At 37.8% G+C, this 21,882-nt stretch overlaps 1 protein-coding gene across 2 annotated transcripts; it reads left to right on the forward strand.

Annotated features, from left to right (window-relative positions):
• Positions 1-3,989: 3,989 nt before the first annotated feature.
• On the forward strand, positions 3,990-21,665 carry LOC307120306 (uncharacterized protein). Of its 2 annotated transcripts, none has more exons than XM_079807287.1 (6): positions 3,990-4,136; positions 4,748-5,080; positions 6,110-6,232; positions 6,398-6,459; positions 17,584-17,654; positions 19,185-20,428. In XM_079807287.1, the coding sequence occupies exons 1-5, from the start codon at positions 4,082-4,084 to the stop codon at positions 17,635-17,637; spliced, it is 627 nt and encodes a 208-aa protein (XP_079663413.1). In that variant the 5' UTR covers positions 3,990-4,081; the 3' UTR covers positions 17,638-17,654; positions 19,185-20,428. The 2 variants fall into 2 exon arrangements, with proteins under 2 accessions (XP_079663413.1, XP_079663412.1); XM_079807286.1 differs by having other exon boundaries at positions 4,027-4,136; positions 6,047-6,232; positions 19,185-21,665.
• The last annotated feature ends 217 nt before the right edge of the window (positions 21,666-21,882 follow it).

Below are 21,882 nucleotides of genomic sequence, written 5' to 3' on the forward strand. Positions count from 1 at the left end.
GTCATAGGCTAGTGGGTGGTAATTTAATGTGAGTAGTTGAGACTAGCTCATTCGAGTCCGAGTCGAAACCTAGTTCAGAGAGGGTTGAGTCCAGAGAAAATCCACAAACAACATTAGAACTCAATTTAATTACTTTTTAGTTAGGCCTATGGAGGGCGTGCATAAACGCATGACTGCAGAAAAATTGCTGCCTTTTTAATACAAGTGTGAATGTGCCGGAGGAAGAGAGGGCGGACAGCCTTCAGACATTTTTTGGGGAAGATGTTCAGTGTTGAGACTTGAGACTGTCAGCAGTCATCGTATCTGTATTCATTTTATTATTAAATGAAACGAGATTTGGTTTTCTCTGTGAAACTTTTGTCCCACTTTGTAAACAGAAAATATAATAAAATAGCACAGTTGAGAAATAAGGTAGGCTAGTGTACGACCATGCTTTTGACCATATTGGAACTGTACTCCTCTCTATGTTTTTTATTTTATTTTTTCCCCAATGTAATTTCTACAGTTATTATTGATTTACATATCTTTATTATTATGACTTCAATTATTCTATCATATCTAATGTTGTTGTTTTATTATTTATTTATTTTATTTTCAAAATACCAAAACCAATAAAAAGACAATAGAAGATAAATAATGTAGAAATGTGACTTTCTGGAAAGCGGGACCACTACAGGTTGATGGCAGGTGGACACAGTGTAAAATAGAATCGAAAGCGGGCGGGTCACGGGTGTGGGAGAGAACCTGGCGGGAGTCCTGCACAGTTGTGCACAAAAAAACCCACCAATCATTGGACGTGTCAATCAAACATCAATTTAAAGAAATATTTTGAATGGGACTCTAGTGGACTCGGTAATAAGTACGATTTCTAATATGTTCGAGTACGAGTCAATATCGAGTCCATGACAAGACCAAGACCAAGACCATTAAAATATGGTCTCAAGACCGAGTCCGATTACTACAACACTGTGAATAAATGATTTAGTAAATGAAATTCAAACAATATCACACTCGTAATTGTGCTGTTATAGGCCTACTCTATATCAGCAGGCTGTGGTATAGAGTTTCACACTACAAAGATGGAATAGAAACACTGAATACTAGTGGCATTTACAGTGAGGAAAATAAGTATTTGAACACCCTGCTATTTTGCAAGTTCTCCCACTTAGAAATCATGGAGGGGTCTGAAATTGTCATCGTAGGTGCATGTCCACTGTGAGAGACATAATCTTAAAAAATAAAATCCAGAAATCACAATATCTGATTTTTTAACTATTTATTTGTATGATACAGCTGCAAATAAGTATTTGAACACCTGAGAAAATCAATGTTAATATTTGGTACAGTAGCCTTTGTTTGCAATTACAGAGGTCAAACGTTTCCTGTAGTTTTTCACCAGGTTTGCACACACTGCAGGAGGGACTTAAATTGAGTTCTAAGGTGAATGTTCTACAGGAACACACACATTCACTGTGGACTCAGTAACCTCTTACTGCCATTTCTTTATCCTGTAAATATAAGAAACTTCTTACATTTATATTCAATTACACACTGTTATTACTTTACAGTTACTCCTTTTTATAAAAAATATGTGAATTTAAACGTAAATTTAACATCCAACAACAGATATTTCAGCAAAATGAATATGGGTAGTTGACAAATAAGCAGTACAATGCTTCTTTTGTAAAACACCAATTTTGAATAAAAAATGCATATTGTTATGTAGTGTGAAGCATAGTCTGATGTTTGAGAAAATATGAGGCGAGAGCACCACACTCCTCGCTCTCTCTCATCTATCGGCATGCAGTCAGAATTCAACAAACCTGTGTGTATGTGAGTGAGTGAGTGAGTGAGAGAGGGGGGCGCGGGCGCAATCGAAAAGTGGACACATAAAAATATACTCCGTCATTTTGTTCATGCAGGACATCATTCAAACTGCAAAGTGTTTACTTATATTTGTATGTCCCGTTCTTAAGCTTTATGCCACTTCTATCGTGAGAACGACTATTGCAGTTTATAACACAGCAGTAGACGGCATCTTGAACACTGCGTTCTTTCCTCCATGCAAAGAAGACTGGCAACTGGCGCGGCGCCCGTTTGTGCCGCGGATTCCCAAAATGCTTTGCGTTCACCACTGGGAATACGTCATGATGACGACACATTAGCAATCTCTTATGTATCTCATGAAGCTTCGAAGCGTTATGAATCAGCGAGTCGAATCAGCGGTTTGAATCGCCAAATTTCAGCAGTTTGGCGGTTTGACACGCGATCCGAATCATGATTCGGCTCATTGATTCATAACGCTTCGAAGCTTCATGAGGCCGTGTTTTGAAATCGTCATCACTATGTAAGTCGTTATTTAGGGTTTTTTTGCGCACAAAAACTATTCTCGTCACTTTATAAAGTTATTTTAGAACCACTGTAGTGAGATGGACTTTGTAACAACGTCTTTAGTACCTTTTAAGGGTCTTGAGAGTGAACCGTGCCATTGTGCCAAGGGAGGCCTTTCAGAGCCATCAGATTTCAACTAAAATATCTTCATTTCTGTTCCGAAGATGAACGGAGGTCTTACGGGTGTCGAACGACATTTGGGTGAGTAACTTGGGTGAACTAACCCTTTAACGCAGTACGGCAAACAACCTGAGGTGTTTTTTTTTTTTTTAAATGACGCTTCTCCGCCTGTGGTTTTATGCATACTCTCATTGGCGCCCTTTGTTTAGTCAAATAGTGAATTAACACCGGAGATAAACAAGCACGATAATAGTCCCACTGTGAACAAGCCTTTGTTTACACGACACCGCTTTAAACTGAAAATGGAGAACTTTTTATGCGATTTTGGCTATTCATTTACATTTTTTACGTGTACCTTTACGTTTTATGGCCCTTAAAACACAAGCTTTTGAAAACAGGTTTCAAAGTTGAAAACGATGCATTCACCGTCTCCATGTAAACATAAAAAACGTGAATTTGTGAAAATGGCATGCATATTACATGCTTATTACATATAGACAGAGCGACACACGTCATAATCTGAAAACCACGCCCACAGGGCACCACTGGCACAATCAAACCGTCTCCATTGACTTTGCATTGTGTGAAGTTGTATTATGTATTGTCATTTCTGACTTAGAACAAAAAACAGAATAATGTCTAAAAGCTGATATGTGACAAAGTGTACACTAAACAAGCTAAAAAAAACCTAAGTTTTTATAAGCTATCGACCTTAAGGACACAACAGTGGATATACAGGCAATTGAGACAACATGTCATACTCTGAGAACTACGCCCTCTGGAGGGGAACATAATCGGTGACAGGATATGCTAAAATATAATATATAAAACTGACATTTGGATATTTGACTTACCAGTGACAAAATGTTGACTATACACGTAGGCATACTGAGTGTCAGGATCCCACAATCTACCCATTCTTCCTGCTGATGCTTCACGTCTTATTGCCTGTATCCACATTTGTCTCCTTAAACACTAGGGTTTTTTTGGGTCGACAGCTTATAAAAACTTAGTTCTGATTTGTTTAGCTTGTTTGCTGTACACTTTGTCACATATCAGCTTTAGACATTGTTCTGTTTTTTTGTTATAAGTCCGAAATGACAAGGAGGCAGCCTCACGCAATACAAAGTCAATGGAGAGCGTTGGATTGCCCCCACCCCCCACCGTTTGCATATTCATGAATGTGTACTAAATGAGGCAAGGCAAGGGTGTAGTGTTCCATTCAAGCCATTCCGTTCAATTTTAAGACAAATAATTTCAGTTAAATATGTCATTTTGGGGAGCAAAGATGCGTTTTAAGGTATAAAATCGACTACAGGGGGATTTTAAAGATGTAAACAGTTATTTATTCCAGTCCAAGATTATTTTTGTTTGCTGTCTGTTATCAATCCAGCATCAACACAAGACTCAATGAACAATGAACAAAAATATCACTGTTGCGAAACTGAACTACAGTGTCAACACACAACACGCATGCTCACTCAGACAGAAGACACAAAGGCAGAAGTAGACTTTAGTACAGTTTGCTAAGCACCTAGTTCAGACCTAACCCCAGAGCTGTTGGAAGAAAATGGTTAGAGAAAAAACATTAGTTTTTTTCTGTCTGTGCTTTTGTCATCTGTTTGGTAAGTCACACAAGTTTATTTTTTGGTACTTGTTATTCAAGGTCCATCTAACACTATTAAAATCAGTTAGACGAATGTGCTCTTGCTCTTATTCCCAGATGTTACTGTCATGAAATGTAGTCTGGATTCAGGTTTGAGATTTCACATCACATAAAGATAAACATTATTAATTTAATTATAAATTACATTTTTCAAGTTGTCCTGTTAAATTAGGAATTTACGAAACTGTCTGAATTTCCAGTCAGTTTATCTGATTTTAAGATACAATGTGTTTATATGTATGCAGTGAAATGTTATTTGTGTGGAGCTCTAATGAACTTCAGTTCCACCATCAATAAATACAAATGTATACTGACACTGTTCTATTTACTATCTCTTAACACTAAATCAAAACTTAAAATGCAAAATATATGAAGATGCATGAATTCAGATATCTGTATCTTATCTAGCCATATTATTTACACGCTGCTGTTTATATCTTTTACAGTTTCTGTCTTTCTACCTTTCCAAAGTGTGTAATCATTTCAAAACCACCTCAAACCTCAGTTAAAGCTTTATTAAATGTAACTTTAATATGTGTGAGTGAGAGACTGTGTCTGTTTGTTCTTCAGGTGTGTTTGGTGATGAACTGAAGTCAGTGTCAGTGATGGAGGGAGAATCTGTCACTCTACAGTCTGGTGTTCCTGATGTTACTCAAATGGAGAGAGCTGATCTGATAACGTGGACATTCGGAACTAACGGGAGTCTATTAGCTACAATCAATAAAGAGAACCGCACGATCCCTGATGATCTTGATGGGAAATTCAGAGGCAGACTGAAGCTGGACAAGAACACTGGATCTCTGACCATCACAAACACCAGAAGCACAGATTCTGGACTATATCAATATCTGATCAGCGGCAACGAGGAACATCCTAAATACGGATTCAATGTTATTGTCACTGGTGAGTAGAGAATTACAGCTCACTCTATTATATATTTTACAGATTCTGCACATTTATTGACATAATTCTTCTTAATGCTGCACAATAAAAAAGGTTTTTTTTTTCATAGACACATTTCTGACACTAATTCCATGTCAAATCCCTGATTATGAGAAAGGCCTCTTACATATGGTAGTGTCATAAATAATTCCACACAAAATTAATGTCATTTTTTTAAACTAAAACAGTTTTTCATATCAAACTTGTAAAGCTCACTCTAAATCAATATGTCATGCACGCATGGCGAGATGAGCTTCTGGTTCTTCTACTCAGAATAGTTGATTATGGGGATCTTGATATGACAAATCAAATTGTGCTTGAACGTTTGACATTGAAATTGTGATTGTGCTATAAGTTTAAAACCTGAAAACTTCCTCCTTACAAAAGCGTTCGGAATATTTTAAAACTCTACTTCCTCCACATTACAACATCACACTATAAAAAACATGTCAGCGCAGAACCGTCTCCACAGGAAAACATTATTGATTTGACCACTGATGTCCAGTAGATAAGAACAAAACTATCCTTACACACCAATTGGTCTTATTAGGAGTTGTTCAAACAAGACATTTGCTCCATTTCCTATATAATCGTTAGTCAAAAATACATATTGCCATATTAGACTGTTGAGAAACATCTCACTAGGGGTTTTTTTTCAGAGAGTTGTGTCATACGACAGTATCTATTATTCATGTTTATTTTGAAGACCGGGGACAAATTCAAGCTTTTCATTCAGATGGTCAAAGGGTGGAAAATGTATTGTGAAATTAATCATGAAATAAAGTAATTATGAGTTTATCATCACAATAAACTCTCACTGACTGACATCGCAATACACTTTTATAGTGCTGATGTTTCATAGTGTTGGAAACAGATCGACTGCTTTCTCCTACTCATTGACTCACACAAATGACTGTCCCTCTTCAGCTGCCACAACAACAGATCCACCCTGTACATCACCCTCTACATCACACTCTACTTCACATTCAGGTTCTCCAGGCCCAAAATTTGAGACAGTACTGATCTCTGCTGCGGCTGCTGGATTTCTGTTGCTTGTGGCTGCAATTGTGATCTTCTTCATCTACAGGAAACACAGAAAAACAGACCAACAGGGCAAGTATTACCTACTGCTGACACAGTAAAAAAAATATTAAGTATTGTAATGAATGAGTTTATACTTTCAAAACACACCTCAAATAAAAGGATTTTGTATGATGAAAATGGATTTAGTGATCACGTGTTATTGATTTATTGCATGTATTATTATTGTTGAAACAGTTGAGGCCCGTGAGGTAGAGGTCGTTTACGCTGACACGACATTCCACAAAAGAAATGCACCGGTAAGATCATGTCATATTTAGTCACTTTTAGATGTATAGGGTCAGATTTACTAACAGCTTGCTCAGTGCAAACCCTCTTTTGCCGTTAAAAAACTACTGTCAGGATTTACTAAACACTCTAAAAAAAAAAAAGAGTACAAAATTGGACCTTTTAAGGTACTGGGCTGGTATGTAAGTGTTTCTGTAAGGCCGCTGAATTTGCTCCAATGATCGGTAACGAACCGCGGTGAAGGTCGCTGCGCATTCTGTGTTTTCCAGCTGGGCAGAGTGGATTTAATTCTAATTCATCTTTAATCTGACTCCATTTATCATATTGTCCAATTTAGCCCACATGGAAAGAACCTATATGAGGATATATGCGCATATATGAAACCTATATGCAGTTTATATGCACATATATGCTGCCTATATACAGCATATATGATAATATATATGCTGCATATATGCGTATATATGCCACATATAGGCAAAATTGAGGTGCATATACAGTATGTGCATATACAGGCCGTATAGGTCTCCTGTATTGCTTCTTTATATCCACATATAAGCCCTATACATACAAGATATGTCTCCTATATAGCTCATGGCAGGATCTGGTCATTTTGTAGCTCATATCTCACTTTGGCAACTGTCATACATGATGCCTAGCTCCTATTATCTATTATCAATGCAATAAGAACTAACTAAACTTATGTGCGAACACGTGAAATTGGTATCACATGTAATTGGCATGTTATGGAATTTAAATATGGCAATTAGGTGAGAGGAGATGGAAAGCTTTGATGTCTACACGTTTTCCTGAAACATTTACACGGTCGATTCTTTCTTGTATGAAGATAGTGGAAAAGAAGCAAATGTATAACAAAATGGTTTGTCGTTTTGTTTATTTTGTCAATCAAGTCTTTTTTTCCAATTTCAGGTCACTTCCAGATACACATTAGAGCTCATACACATCCACACATTCACCGTTACATCCACCAAATGCAATGCAAAATGCAATGTTTTCTGTATTGTCTTAATGCAGTTTCTAGATGAATATGGCTGAAAGGTCATTACAGTCTAAATGTAGCAACAACAAAAAAAGTACATATGAACATATAGGTGCATTTATACGTGCATATACAGTCAGGTCCATAAATATTGGGACATCGACACAATTCTAATCTTTTTGGCTCTATACACCACCACAATGGATTTGAAATGAAACGACCAAGATGTGCTTTAACTGCAGACTTTTAGCTTTAATTTGAGGGTATTTACATCCAAATCTGGTGAACGGTGTAGGAATTACAACAGTTTGTATATGTGCCTCCCACTTTTTAAGGGACCAAAAGTAATGGGAGAGATTAACAATCAAGTTCAAGTTCAAGTTCAATTTTATTTGTATAGCACATTTCCAACAGCCCCCAGGCTGACCAAAGTGCTTTACAGAAGAGCAAGAATATCACACATACAGAAAAATAAAAATAAATAAACCACATAAGAATATAAAAACCACCTATAAAAAAGTTTAACAAATCACCATAATCAGTACACTAAGGAAAATAAAAAAGTTTTTAGCAGGGACTTGAAAATAGACAAGGAAGGGGCCAGCCTAATCTCTAAAGGCAGGGTATTCCAAAGTCGTGGCCCTGCCACCGCAAATGCACGCTCACCTCTACGCTTTAGTCTAGCGCGAGGAACGACCAACAAAGCCAGATCACAAGAACGGAGGCGTCTGGGTGGAGTATAGGAGTGAAGGAGTTCAGATAAATAGACAGGAGCTTTGTTATGTAGGGATTTATACACGAAGAGTAGAATTTTGAAGTCTATTCTCTGACAAATCGGCAACCAGTGAAGGGATCTAAGAATCGGAGTGATGTGATCATGTTTACGACACTTTGAAAGCAGTCTGGCAGCAGCATTTTGGACAAGCTGAAATCGCGCAATTTGAGATTTAGATATACCGCAATATAGGGAATTGCAATAATCTAAACGCGACGTAACAAACGCATGAACAGCCATTTCGAGTGTTTTTGGGGAGAGAAAGTTTTAAATTTTTGACAGTAGACGAAGCTGATAAAAACTGGATCCAACAACAGAGGAGATATGTCTGTCAAATTTTAAAAGCTGGTCAAAAATAATACCCAAGTTCGTCACCCGTGTCGATCTAAAAGCGGATAAACTTTCTAGCTCAGGACTTATACACTGAGAGTTTTCATTTGGACTGAATACAATCACCTCCGTCTTGTCCTCGTTTAAGAAGAGGAAGTTCTGGGCTAGCCATAATTTAACCTCCTATAAACATTGGAGAAGAGAGGTGATCGCAGTGGAGTTGTTTTTCTTTACTGGAAGATAGATTTGGGTGTCATCTGCATAGAAATGAAAGGACACACCATGCTTTCTTAAAATAGAGCCCAAAGGCAGCATGTACAAAGAGAATACAGAGGGAGCTAAAATATGAAACCATTTCAGAGCGTTTGCTTTTAGACCTACCCAAGACTCTAGTCTAGATAATAGTAAGGAGTGGTCAATGGTATCAAAAGCAGCTGATAAATCTAAGAGAATAAGAACCACAGAGTCCCCTGAGTCAGTGGAGATGTAGATGTCATTTACAACTCTCAGAAGGGCGGACTCAGTGCTGTGAGCGGACTTAAAGCCAGACTGAAAAACCTCATAAATAGAATTGCTAGTCATAAAGTTTTGAAGTTGATTCAGCACAATTTTTTCTAAAACTTTTGAAATAAAAGGCAAAACCGAAATGGGGCGAAAATTTTTTAGGACAGTGGGGTCCAGAGAGGGCTTCTTGAGCAGAGGAGTGACTGTAGCGACTTTAAGGTCAGCAGGAACAGCAGGAATCATAAATCAAACTTTCACTTTTTAATACTTGGTTGCAAATCCTTTGCAGTCAATTACAGCCTGAAGTCTGGAACGCATAGACATCACCAGACGCTGGGTTTCATCCCTGGTGATGCTCTGCCAGGCCTCTACTGCAACAGTCTTCAGTTCCTGCTTGTTCTCGGGGCATTTTCCCTTCAGTCTTGTCTTCAGCAAGTGAAATGCATGTTCAATCGGATTCAGGTCAGGTGATTGACTTGGCCATTGCATAACATTCCACTTCTTTCCCTTAAAAAACTCTTTGGTTGCTTTCGCAGTATGCTTCGGGTCATTGTCCATCTGTACTGTGAAGCGCCGTCCAATGAGTTCTGAAGCATTTGGCTGAATATGAGCAGATAATATTGCCCGAAACACTTCAGAATTCATCCTGCTGCTTTTGTCAGCAGTCACATCATCAATAAATACAAGAGAACCAGTTCCATTGGCAGCCATACATGCCCACGCCATGACACTACCACCACCATGCTTCACTGATGAGGTGGTATGCTTTGGATCATGAGCAGTTCCTTTCCTTCTCCATACTCTTCTCTTCCCATCACTCTGGTACAAGTTGATCTTGGTCTCATCGGTCCATAGAATGTTGTTCCAGAACTGTGAAGGCTTTTTTAGATGTTGTTTGGCAAACTCTAATCCGGCCTTCCTGTTTTTGAGGCTCACCAATGGTTTACATCTTGTGGTGAACCCTCTGTATTCACTCTGGTGAAGTCTTCTCTTGATTGTGGACTTTGACACACATACACCTACCTGGAGAGTGTTCTTGATCTGGCCAACTGTTGTGAAGGGTGTTTTCTTCACCAGGGAAAGAATTCTTCGGTCATCCACCACAGTTGTTTTCCGTGGTCTTCCGGGTCTTTTGGTGTTGCTGAGCTCACCGGTGCGTTCTTTCATTTTAAGGATGTTCCAAACAGTTGATTTGGCCACACCTAAAGTTTTTCCTATCTCTCTGATGGGTTTGTTTTGTTTTTTCAGCCTAATGATGGCTTCCTTCACTGATAGTGACAGCTCTTTGGATCTCATATTGAGAGTTGACAGCAACATTTTCCAAATGCAAATAACACACTTGAAATGAACTCTGAACCTTTTATCTGCTACTTGTAAATGGGATAATGAGGGAATAACACACACCTGGCCATGGAACAACTGAGCAGGCAATTGTCCCATTACTTTTGGTCCCTTAAAAAATGGGAGGCACATATACAAACTACTGTAATTCCTACATCGTTCACCTGATTTGGATGTAAATACCCTCAAATTAAAGCTAAAAGTCTGCAGTTAAAGCACATCTTGTTCGTTTGATTTCAAATCCATTGTGGTGGTGTATAGAGCCAAAAAGATTAGAATGGTGTCGATGTCCCAATATTTATGGACCTGACTGTATGTACCTATATAGGTATATGTATGCATGTGTATATATGTACATATAATATAGGAAAACCGCCAATTTTATATATGTCACATATTAAAAACCTGTATCAAAACCTATATTAAAACATATATGTTCATATAGATTATTTCCATGTGGGAGGATAGAATGCCAATTGGTTGTTTGGTCGTTTATAATTTGTAATAGTTAGTCACACGTTTATTCATTCTGTTTTAATCTTTTGTTGCAATTATATCGCTCCGTACTGGAGATAGTTAAAGGGTTAGTTCACCCAAAAATGAAAATTATGTAATTAATTACTCACCCTCATGTCGTTCGACACCCGTAAGACCTCCGTTCATCTTTGGAACACAAATGAAGATATTTTTGTTGAAAGCTGATGGCTGAGAAAGGCTTCAGTTAGGCCTCCATTGACATTCAGTACATTTACACTCCCAAGACCCATAAAAGGCACTTAAAACGTCGTTAAAGGGGTGGGGAAACACTCAGTTTCAGTCAGTCTCATGTCAATCTTGAGTACCTATAGAGTAGCATTGCATCCTGCATATCTCCGAAAAGTCTTTATTTTTATTATAATTATAAAAGGAAGATGCGCTGTTCCGAGTCTTTCCGAAAAAAGCCGTGCGGCTGGGGGCGTATCGTGTAGGCGGAGCTAAAGAATGTCGAGCGCGCGCCGCTGTTACTGTGTTGAGTGCGTCTGAAAGCTGCGTCATCCCTAAAAGCGGGGAAAAACTTTATTCAACATAAAAAATGGCTTTTAATCAGATACAGCCATACATCTATGATCCGGAATCAGACCCAGAGGCTGAAGTTGAACAGGAGCAGCAGCAAAAACGACTAGAGCAGGACGTCAACTATGTGGTATAAGTTACACTAACTATATAATATGTTTAGCGGCTTGTGTTATTTAGAACACCATGTCAAGCGCGAGTGTTACAGTGTGTGTGTGTGTGTGTGTGTGTGTGTGTGTGTGTGTGTGTGTGTGTGTGTGTGTGTGTGTGTGTGTGTGTGTGTTTACGCGTGGTTTGTGTAGACATGATTTGTAGTAAGCGGACTGGTTTTGCGCGTCAGGCTAGTGTTTACATAGAAAGACATGGAATAGTAGCGCATTTGAATGAAGAAGCGCGCTTATTTAGTTCAACATATCTCCCCACTCTTTGTGTATTGTTGTTTGGAGTGCTTTTACAATACACAAACATACACATATAGTGGCCAGCTAAACAAATGTACACACACTATACATCGCATGCTTCATTGATCATGTTTGGGCTACTTGATGGGCATAGGCAAAAACAGACATTTGAAGCAGTCAAACCTGCGGTTCCAACGTTGGGACCTTTATCGTTGGGACCGCTCCATCCTTCAGTATTAGGCGATCTGAAAATCCGTCGTCGAACTGGGCCTTGTTTATAAAACAATCGGCACCGAAATGCAGGGAACAGACATAAATATTTGCTCAACTCAGTTGCTGATCTGGAAAAGCAAATTCCATCTGTACGAGCCAGCGCTTTGATGGGCGTAGCCTATTGCTTTCACGCTCTCTCTCTCTCTCTCTCTCTCTCTCTCGCGCGCGCGCTCTTCCGGTAGAATTGTCCGTACGGCCCATACAAGGAAATTCCGCCCTGTTGACGTCAAGCGGATCCATGATCGAAAAAAACTTTCCGAAACTTATGACTAACAGGAAGTACTAATTTTGGCAAAGAAATACTCCCATCAAACGTCCACCTTAGCTTTTGAAACTGTGTCCATGTTTAGCATGGGAATCCAAGTCTTTAACAGTGCAAAAAGATCAGTATGCATGAAACAGCATTTCACCCCCCCTTTAAAAAAAGTCCATCTCACCACAGTGACTCTACAATAATTTTACGAAGCGACGACAATAGTTTTTGTGCGCAAAAAAAAAGCAAAATAACGACTTTATTCAACCTCTTCTTGTCTTCCGTGACGCATGCGCGAGAATATGACGTTTCGCCGGCGTTCGGGAATCCATGAAATGCAGACTTTAACCACATTTTGAGCACTACGCCGAGACCTAAAGCACGATCAATGTAGAATTCAACATCTTAGATACGCACGTCTTCCTCTGCTCGTAAACAAATCGCTTCTGGGTCATGTGTCCGAACGCCGGATCTGCGTCATATTCTCGCGCATGTGTCGTGGAGGCACACACGCAAGACAAGAACAAGTTGGATAAAGGCGTTAATTCGATTTTTTTTGCGCACAAAAACTATTGTCATCGCTTCGTAAAATTATTGTAGAGTCACTGTGGTGAGATGGACTTTGTAACGACGTTTTAAGTGCCTTTTATGGGTCTTGTGAGTGTAAATGTACTGAATGCCAATGGAGGCCTATCTGAAGCCTTTCTCAGCCATCAGCTTTCAACTAAAATATCTTCATTTGTGTTCCGAAGATGAACGGAGGTCTTACGGGTGTCGAACGACATGAGGGTGAGTAATTAATGACATAATTTTCATTTTTGGGTGAACTAACCCTTTAATAATTACAGAGTAATTCAGAAAACGTTTTGAATATTACGTAACACAGAGCGTTTTCTGTGTTACGGGCCAATCTTGTTAATAGTATTGCGCCCCAAACTCATTGCTGTATCGCTTTAAGTAACCCAGACCAGACCGAAATATTTCAAATGGAAATACATGATAACAAAGGGAATTTAAATTGAGTCGATGTCCCATTTGCCTGGATTGAAAGAGACCAAATGGCTCCAAAAGCCACACCCACCGTCATGAGTAAAATATCTCTAAGCTCTAAAAAACTCTTATTAACTTCTTGTATACTTCTGTGGTTATAAGATTTTTGTACCAGTCGCACTGAGACATTTCAAACTATCAAACACGTATAATACTGTATAGTGAGAATTGACATTGAATCCAATAGATTTCGGGTGAATTCTAAATGATATCTCAGCAGGAAGTGGAATAAGATGGGGGAAACTCGGGGCAAGGTAAATACAAGCATACTAAGGCCATTCTCAGTTGATTCATGCAAGTGCAATGCAAGTTTTCACAGTCTTTCATAGCTAAATTAAAAAGAGGACATTAAAAGAACTAACATTAACAGACACTAACAGAACATTCTCATATGGTTCCCTTGTTAGTCAGATGGGGACGTTTCATTCGGGACTGTGCAACATATTGTTCAGTGAAGTTGTCTCTACACTACATTCCCATAAGGTTTGCAGGACCTTTAGGGGACCAACCTAGAATGTAATTTTTTTGGTCCTATTTGGGTCCTTCATCACGTTTACTGAGTGTTTTCAGAACATGTTTGTGTAAATCAATGTACACTGGGCTGCTGTGCAAAAAAAGGTCAGTAAAACACAGTTAATATCTGCTTACACTTTATTTTGATGCTCCCCAACAGACATTCTATTGACTATAAGTAACTTTACAACTGCATGTCAACTTACTAACCCTAACGCCTTTATTCTACTAACCCTAACTCCATCTGTAATAGTCTCTGAGAGTTAGTTGACATGTAGATGCAACGTTACTTATAGTCAACAGAATGTGTTAAAGGCACCATCAAAATAACGTGCAACAGAACAATCTATAAATATAACTGTCAGACAAGTGTAAAAAACACTTTTAACAGTTAACTGTGTTTTTGCTAAACAGGCACTCTTAAACTGGAAACTGAGGTCTTCAGAAAACCAGTGTGTGAAAAGATTTCTGCTGATATATGCATGATTGTGTGTGAGAAAGAAAATGTGACAGAAACTGACAACTGTGAGACATTACTGCTGTAAGGAGACAGGTTACATGCTTCCTGGATAGAACTTACCAAAAACAAAACAGAATCATTTGAGTTTAACATCCCATGTAAAGCACCAACGTGAAGGAACCCTGAAATGTATATGCAATCATAGTTTGTTTCATAAAACAAGATTTATAGATACTAAAAACAGCATCTCTTTAATACACTTTATAATGTATTTAATTTTTAACGACACTCGATCAAACTGCTTTTCCAGTACCGCTACTCACTCATTAAAGATTAATGGAGCAAACAATTCTCACTGCTTCCTTAAAGTGATAAGGCTGATGGGATTTGTAGTGCCCCAAACACTTCTTACAGCACACTCTTCTTGCTAACTTTATAAGACAACAAATAATAAACCACAAAACTAACTATTTAAAGGGTTAGTTCACCCAAAAATGAAAATTACCCCATGGTTTACTCACCCTCAAGTCATCCTAGGTGTATATGACATTCTTCTTTAGACGAATACAAATCAGAGTTATATTAAAAATGTCCTGGCTCTTCCAAGCTTTATAATGGCAGTGAATTGTTGGGTAATTTTTGAAGTCCATAAAAGTGCATCTTTCCATCATAAAAGTGCATCTATCCATCATATAACTGCTCCACACAGCTCGGGGGGTTAATAAAGGCCATCTGAAGCGAAGTCGCAAGTTTTTGTGTAAGAAAAATATTCATATTTAAAACTTTATAGACTAAAATAACTAACTTCCAAAGCGGTACCCAAGTCGACTTGCTCTAAAAGAGTAACCCTTTTACCCTTGACACATGCGTATTGACGAACGCATAAGCATAGAGGATAGAGCAAAACAAAACACCGGTCATGAATTAGAGTCTGAAACGAGAATTTTTTAAGAGAAATGGCGGAGGATTTCGATATAAGAGAAGAGGGGCTTGAGTTTGTTGCCCAGCGCAATCCAAGAGAGGTGTCAAAGCCCCCCCCCCCCCCCCCCGGAGCCATGTGGAGCAGTTATATGATGGATAGATGCACTTTTATGATGGATAGATGCGTTTTTATGGACTTCAAAAACGAACCATCAAGTCACTGCGATTATAAAGCTTTGAATTTTCATTTTTGGGTGAACTATCCCTTTAACAGGGCAAATATGTAATGTAAGATATGTTTTCCGGAACAGAATTCTGTTTAAATTTGAATTTATTGTTTTGGGCGGAATGTCACAAAATTTTGAATGAATAAATCAAAGTAGGGCTGTACAAGGAATCAAATAGCGACATGGACTAGTGTCTGTGAATAATAAAGTGCAAAAGACTGCTATTGAAATATGAAGTCTATCCCCTGGTTTCACAGACAAGGCTTAAGCTAGTCCCAGACTAAAATGCATGTTTGAGCTGTTTTAACTGAAAGCAACTTGCACCGATATTATAAAATATGTCAGTGCCATTGTTATGTCTCAAGATTCACACCAGTGATGTTTTTTCTGAGGCACGTTTCTAAAAGCCACTTAAATACCTAAGTAGACTAAGGCCTAATCCTGGCTTAATCATGCTAGCATATCTCGGAGTGAATAAGTGGCGCGGTTTACTCAATCACCTGTGACACTCGTGGTGTTTTGAGCATCTGAACACATGACCTTCACCTCCAGAGCTGCTCCGAGAGTCACTTCAGCAGCATTTCAGCATTTCATTTGAGAAAAACTAGTCAGATTTTCAGAAATTCAAAGGTCTTCACGACAACCCGCCAGAATAAAAGTTATGTTTAACTTAGATTACAAATATATTACTATTGTACAGTAGAATTTACTTCTCAAAATATAAACAAAACCTCTGTGTGCCGCACTTTGCCAAAAAATAAAATAATTTTTTACATTTTCAATTGATTATATTTTAAAATATTTAGGTTTATTCAATTATTTGACTACCACAGTTATTGATAATACATTTGTATTTTTACATTACATTATTTTTACATCACAATGTTTTCATATGTTCTCCTGACAGTAAAATAAGCCACTATAAATCATTATAAACATCTATAAACCAATATCTTTGACACAGTGTCACTCTATATTGCTCGATAGATTACAGAGTTGGCTCTGTATTTCTGGCACTGTGTTTGAATGGTTCAGGTTCAGGTCACCTTACAAATAGATCCCAGTTTGTTGTTCTGGGAAACAACAAATCTGAAACCGGCCAGGTCCAATATGGTGTACCTCAGGGGTCTGTTTTGGGTCCTATCATTTTTAGTATTTATATGCTTCCTCTGGGGCAAATCATTAGGAAACATGGTTTTGGGTATCATTTCTATGTTGACATGACCCAAATCTACATTGAAAACCCACCTTTTTAAAATTGCTGTGATACTGCTAGAATCTTAAATAATACTGTGATGGAGATTTTTAGTCATACCGCCCAGCACAACTTCACCCAGAAATTCTGTCATGAATTACTCACCCTCATGTCATTCCAAAATTGTAAGACTTTTGTTCATCTTCAGAACACAAATTAAGACATTTTTAATGAAATCTGAGGGATTTATGTCCCTCCATTGCCCCAGAAAGGTAGTAAAGACACCATTAACGTACTCCATATGACACCAGTAGTTTAGCCTCAATTTTATGGAGCGATACGAGTACTTTGTTTGCACAAAAATAATTTAATTAATTTAACACTTTATTTACAAAAAATTAATTTCCAACACACATTCACAAGAGCACCACGACGCATGCGTGTTGTGTTGAGGCAAGAACAGACGTTGTTGCATGAACGTGCGTTGTAGATTAATATTTTGTAAATAAAGTGGTAAATTATGTCCACTTATTAGTGGTAAAGCATAAAATTGAGGTTGAACCACTGGAGTCACATGGATTACTTTAATGATGTTTCTACTAACTTTATGGGGCAGTGGAGGGTCAGAAATCTCTCAGATTTCATTAAAAATCTCTTCATTTGTGTTCCGTTTTTGGAACGAGGGGATTTTTTTGGATAAATGAACCCTTTACATGCCGAAGAATTTTACACCAACTGTTTGATATGTTAGCAAACAATACTTTTTTGCAACCACGATTTCTGACAAACTTTTTTATCCTGTCTCTTAGTATCTCTTGTGTTTGTGTTTTTTTTCCCAGGAAGTCAAAGTGGAGGAAGAGGTGGTGTACGCAGGTGTCGTCACCAGAAAATGATCTAAATCCTCATCAATGTCAGTACGGGTTACATGCATGCTAGGAAGATGAATAGCAACAAAGAAGCGCTCTTGCCTGCTTTCTGCACAAAAAAGCTGTTATGTACAACAGCTATTATACACTATATTGCCAAAAGTTTTGGGACACCCGCTTTACATGCACTTGAACTTTTATGACATCCCATTCTTAATCCGTAGGGTTTAATATGGAGTTGGCCCATCCTTTGCAGCTATAACAGCTTCAACTCTTCTAGGAAGGCTTTCCACAAGGTTTAGGAGTGTGTTTATGGGAATTTTTGACCATTCTTCTAGAAGCGCATTTGTGAGGTCAGGCTTCATCCACACCTAACTCGCTCATCCATGTCTTTATGGACCGACGTTTTGTGCACTGGAGCGCAGTCATGTTGGAACAGGAAGCGGCTATCCCCAAAGTGTTCCCACAAAGTTGGGAGCATGAAATTGTCCAAAATGTCTTGGTATGCTGAAGCATTAAGAGTTCCTTTAACTGGAACTAAGGGGCCAAGCCCAAACCCTGAAAAACAACCCCACCCCATAATTCACCCTCCACCAAACTTTACACTTGGCACAATGCAGTCAGGCAAGTCCCGTTCTCCTGGCAATTGCCAAACCCAAGCTCATCTATCGGATTGCCAGACAGAGAAGCTTGATTGGTCACTCCAGAAAACACGTCTCCACTGCTTTAGAGTCCAGTGGCGGCGTGCTTTACCCCAATGCATCCCACACTTTGCATTACTCTTGGTGATGTAAGGCTTGGATGAGCTGCTCGGCCATGGAAACCCAGTCCATGAAGCTCTACACACTGTTCTTGAGCTGATCTGAAGGCTACACAAAGTTTGGAGGTCTGTAGCTATTGACTCTGCAGAAAGTTGCAGACTTATGCGCACTGTGACCCTCAGCATGCGCTGACCCCGCTCTCTGATTTTTATGTGGCCTACCACTTCATGGCTGAGTTGCTGTTGTTCCCAATTGCTTCCACTTTGTTATTATACCACTAACAGTTGACCGCGGAATATTTAGTAGTGAGGAAATTTCACAAATGGACTTATTGCACAGGTGGCAACCTATCACGGTAACACACTTGAGTTCACTGAGCTCCTGAGAGCGACCCATTCTTTCACAAATGTTTTTAAAAGCGTCTGCATGCCTAGTGCTTGATTTTATACACCTGTGGCCATGGAAGTGATTGAACACCTGAATTCAATAATTTGGAGGAGTGTCCCAATACTTTTGGCAATATAGTGTATGTACAGACTTTAAACAGCCCTGGTGTTATATGTCCTAGAAACATATTCTCTTCACTGCATTCAGATAAAACATAATTATTTAACAAGACGATGGCTATTATTCTGCAGGCGCAAATTCAGATTAGAACATAAAACTTTAGAGCAGACCTTTAATCAAATATTAGCAAATGTTGGTGTCTTTTGACAGTATTGCATTCCATAGAATTAGAGTCATGAATGTGATTCACTGAATGCAGACACTTTGTGAGTCAAACTGAAACTGGCTGTGGTCTGCTTTCTTTAGATCTGGAAAAGAAATGTGGTTTCATCTGTTGGATGGACAGACAGCTTCTGGATGAGAATGTGTCTATTACTGTACGTTTCTGGTTAATGTGCATTAGTGTGTGTGTGTGTGTGTGTGTGTGTGTTTGTGGGTGGGTGTGTGTGTGTGTGTGTGTGTGAATAGCATATGGTTGAAAACACTTCCACAACTGAACTTCTTCTTTTTGATGTGAAATATAGTGCCTAGTCTGTGAATGCCGATCCTAGACCAAGACAATATCTTATAAAATGTACATATACTGTGTACTTGTATATTCGGTGTTGGCAACTTTTAAGGTCAGGTTAGAAAAAAAATTTTTTTTGCGAAATCGATTTTGATCTTGATTCAATATCAGTTCATATGTATATAGCCTACTGTACATATAAGGAAAAATACAATTACACAAATACACAATTTTACACCTTAGCACTATTTTAGCACTATTTTAAACGTTTCTTGGCTTAAATTATATGTGCTTGCATTCATTAATATTCACTTGTGTGTGCTTGTATAATACCATTAACAGGGGCGTAGCACAAAATCCCGGGCCCTATGCATAGACAGTCCTGATGGGCCCCCATGTTCCATGTTAAAATATATCCCAGGCTTTTCAAGGGCCCGCTCTGCCCTTGGGGCCCTGGTAATCTGTACTGGTTTTACCCCCAGTCCGACGCACCTGATCATTAAAAATATTAGGATGTAAGTTATTAACGTTTTAAAATTTCACATTTAAAGAAATCTAGTGTTTGATCATATCTAAATATTTATTAAAATGCAAAACTGCAATACTTTTTTTGAGCAACTAGATTAGATACATGTATATTGATAAAGAGCTATAAAGGCACATAGTGGGTAATGGCATTACAAATGAAAATTATTATTTTTCCAGTCACAAAATGACTCTAATTTGCCTCTTTGAATTGGAATTCTCTATTTTAACCTTAATTACTACACTAATTGTAATATAAATAATACAAATATTAGGAGAAAAATATTTTCAGTGGTCATTAATTGACAATAATTATTGCAAAAATAGTATTTAGCACCAAAACAGCTCCTCAAAATAATCAATAAATATTATTATTATCAAGAGTTCAGAAGTTCATTCCAAGGAGTTTCAACTATTCTTGATATCACACCCTTTGTGTCATAGCTGTCAATATCTAGGTCAAAATGCATGACAACCGTCCACCACCCGAGTCAGATTAGCTGTGGTGTAATACTACAAAAAAAAAAAATATAATCATAATCATTATCTTTATATTGTAATCATTTCACAGTTACTCACCAAATGAATGTAGAAACAACTTAAAGACTGTATATTTTAATATATTTGTTATAATGGCACCTTTTTATGAATGAAGGCCAGTATCACTGTTACTAATCCAGCTACTGATGTCCTTATGATGATGATTTTTTATCGATAGACATTCAACATTACAGTATAATTGAGAGCTATCAATTTCAACATTTATTACGCTTTTAAGATAGCAATTTTTAATTTAAGTGAACTTAAAACATTCTTCACATAAAACAAACGACACACAGTATTGAGAATCAGTGGTTTATAAACCTTTGAACAGGGCATGTTTTAATAAATTCAGCTATTTGTTTGTCTTGTGGACAATATGTTAAAACATTTATGTAAAATATCTTATTCAGGACAGTACTAAATAAAAAATTATGCATTTATTTTGTTAAAATTATATGACGGTGAGATTTTGTAATGTTTATTTTTTTTCTTAAGTCTCTTCTGCTCATCAAGGCTGCATTTATGTTATAAATACAAGAAACTGTAATATTGTGAAATATTATTAAAATGTAAAATAACTGTTTTCTATGTGAATGTAAAGTGTAATTTATTCCTCTGATCAAAGCTGAATTTATCATCATTACTCCAGTCTTCAGTGTCACATGATCCTTCAGAAATCATTCTAATATGAGGATTTGCTGCTCATGAAACATTTAATGAGCTATTATCAATGTTGAAAACAGTTTTGCTGTATTTTGGATCAAATAAATGCAGCCTTGGTTTAAAAACATTACAAAATCTTTCTGTTTGTATTGTAGTTGTTAGTTTGTATTGTAATAATAATCATCAATATTATTCTATTATTGATCAGGCAAGTTTAATATATGATGGTGGTCTGATATCTGGAAATCTGATCTCACTATCTGGGCTTTTGCTTACAGTTTGGTCCCCCACTTTGAAAATGTATCCTGCACCCAGTGCTTAACAATAAATGTTTCATTACTCAAACATTTTCAATAGGGTGTATGGTGTGGCCATCTGGTGGCCAAAAAGATGAATTTCTTCATTTTTTGCACTTTATTCTGTACTGGTATCTATTTTTATTTATGTTTTTATGGTTCTTATTGCACTGTTTTAATTGTACGCAGCAATGCTGCAAATGCTTTGATAATATAAATAATGTGTGTCATGCCAATAAAACATGGAAACTGAAAAGCATCTACGAATCTATGAATCATATATAATATACAGGCATTGCTGCTTTATGTCCAGGGTATAGGCATACACTCAGACAGGTCTCAGATGTGTGTGTACAAGCAAGAAATCTCACATTAAAATGAAATAAATTACACATGAACAGACACAAAACAACATATTCCTGTAAATGTAAAACAAATGACAGTGAAAAAAATCCCCTAAATTCTAACT

Source organism: Gobio gobio (assembly GCF_949357685.1).
Source record: "Gobio gobio genome assembly, chromosome: 24".
In the NCBI taxonomy this organism is placed as follows: Eukaryota; Metazoa; Chordata; class Actinopteri; order Cypriniformes; family Gobionidae; genus Gobio; species Gobio gobio.

Coding starts and splice junctions, on each gene's coding strand:
- LOC307120306 (XM_079807286.1), top strand. CDS start 4,082: ATGGTTAGAGAAAAAACATTAGTTTTTTTCTGTCTGTGCTTTTGTCAT. Junction 5,081..6,046: donor ATTCAATGTTATTGTCACTG/GTGAGTAGAGAA, acceptor GTCCCTCTTCAG/CTGCCACAACAACAGATCCA. Junction 6,233..6,397: donor CAGAAAAACAGACCAACAGG/GCAAGTATTACC, acceptor TTGTTGAAACAG/TTGAGGCCCGTGAGGTAGAG.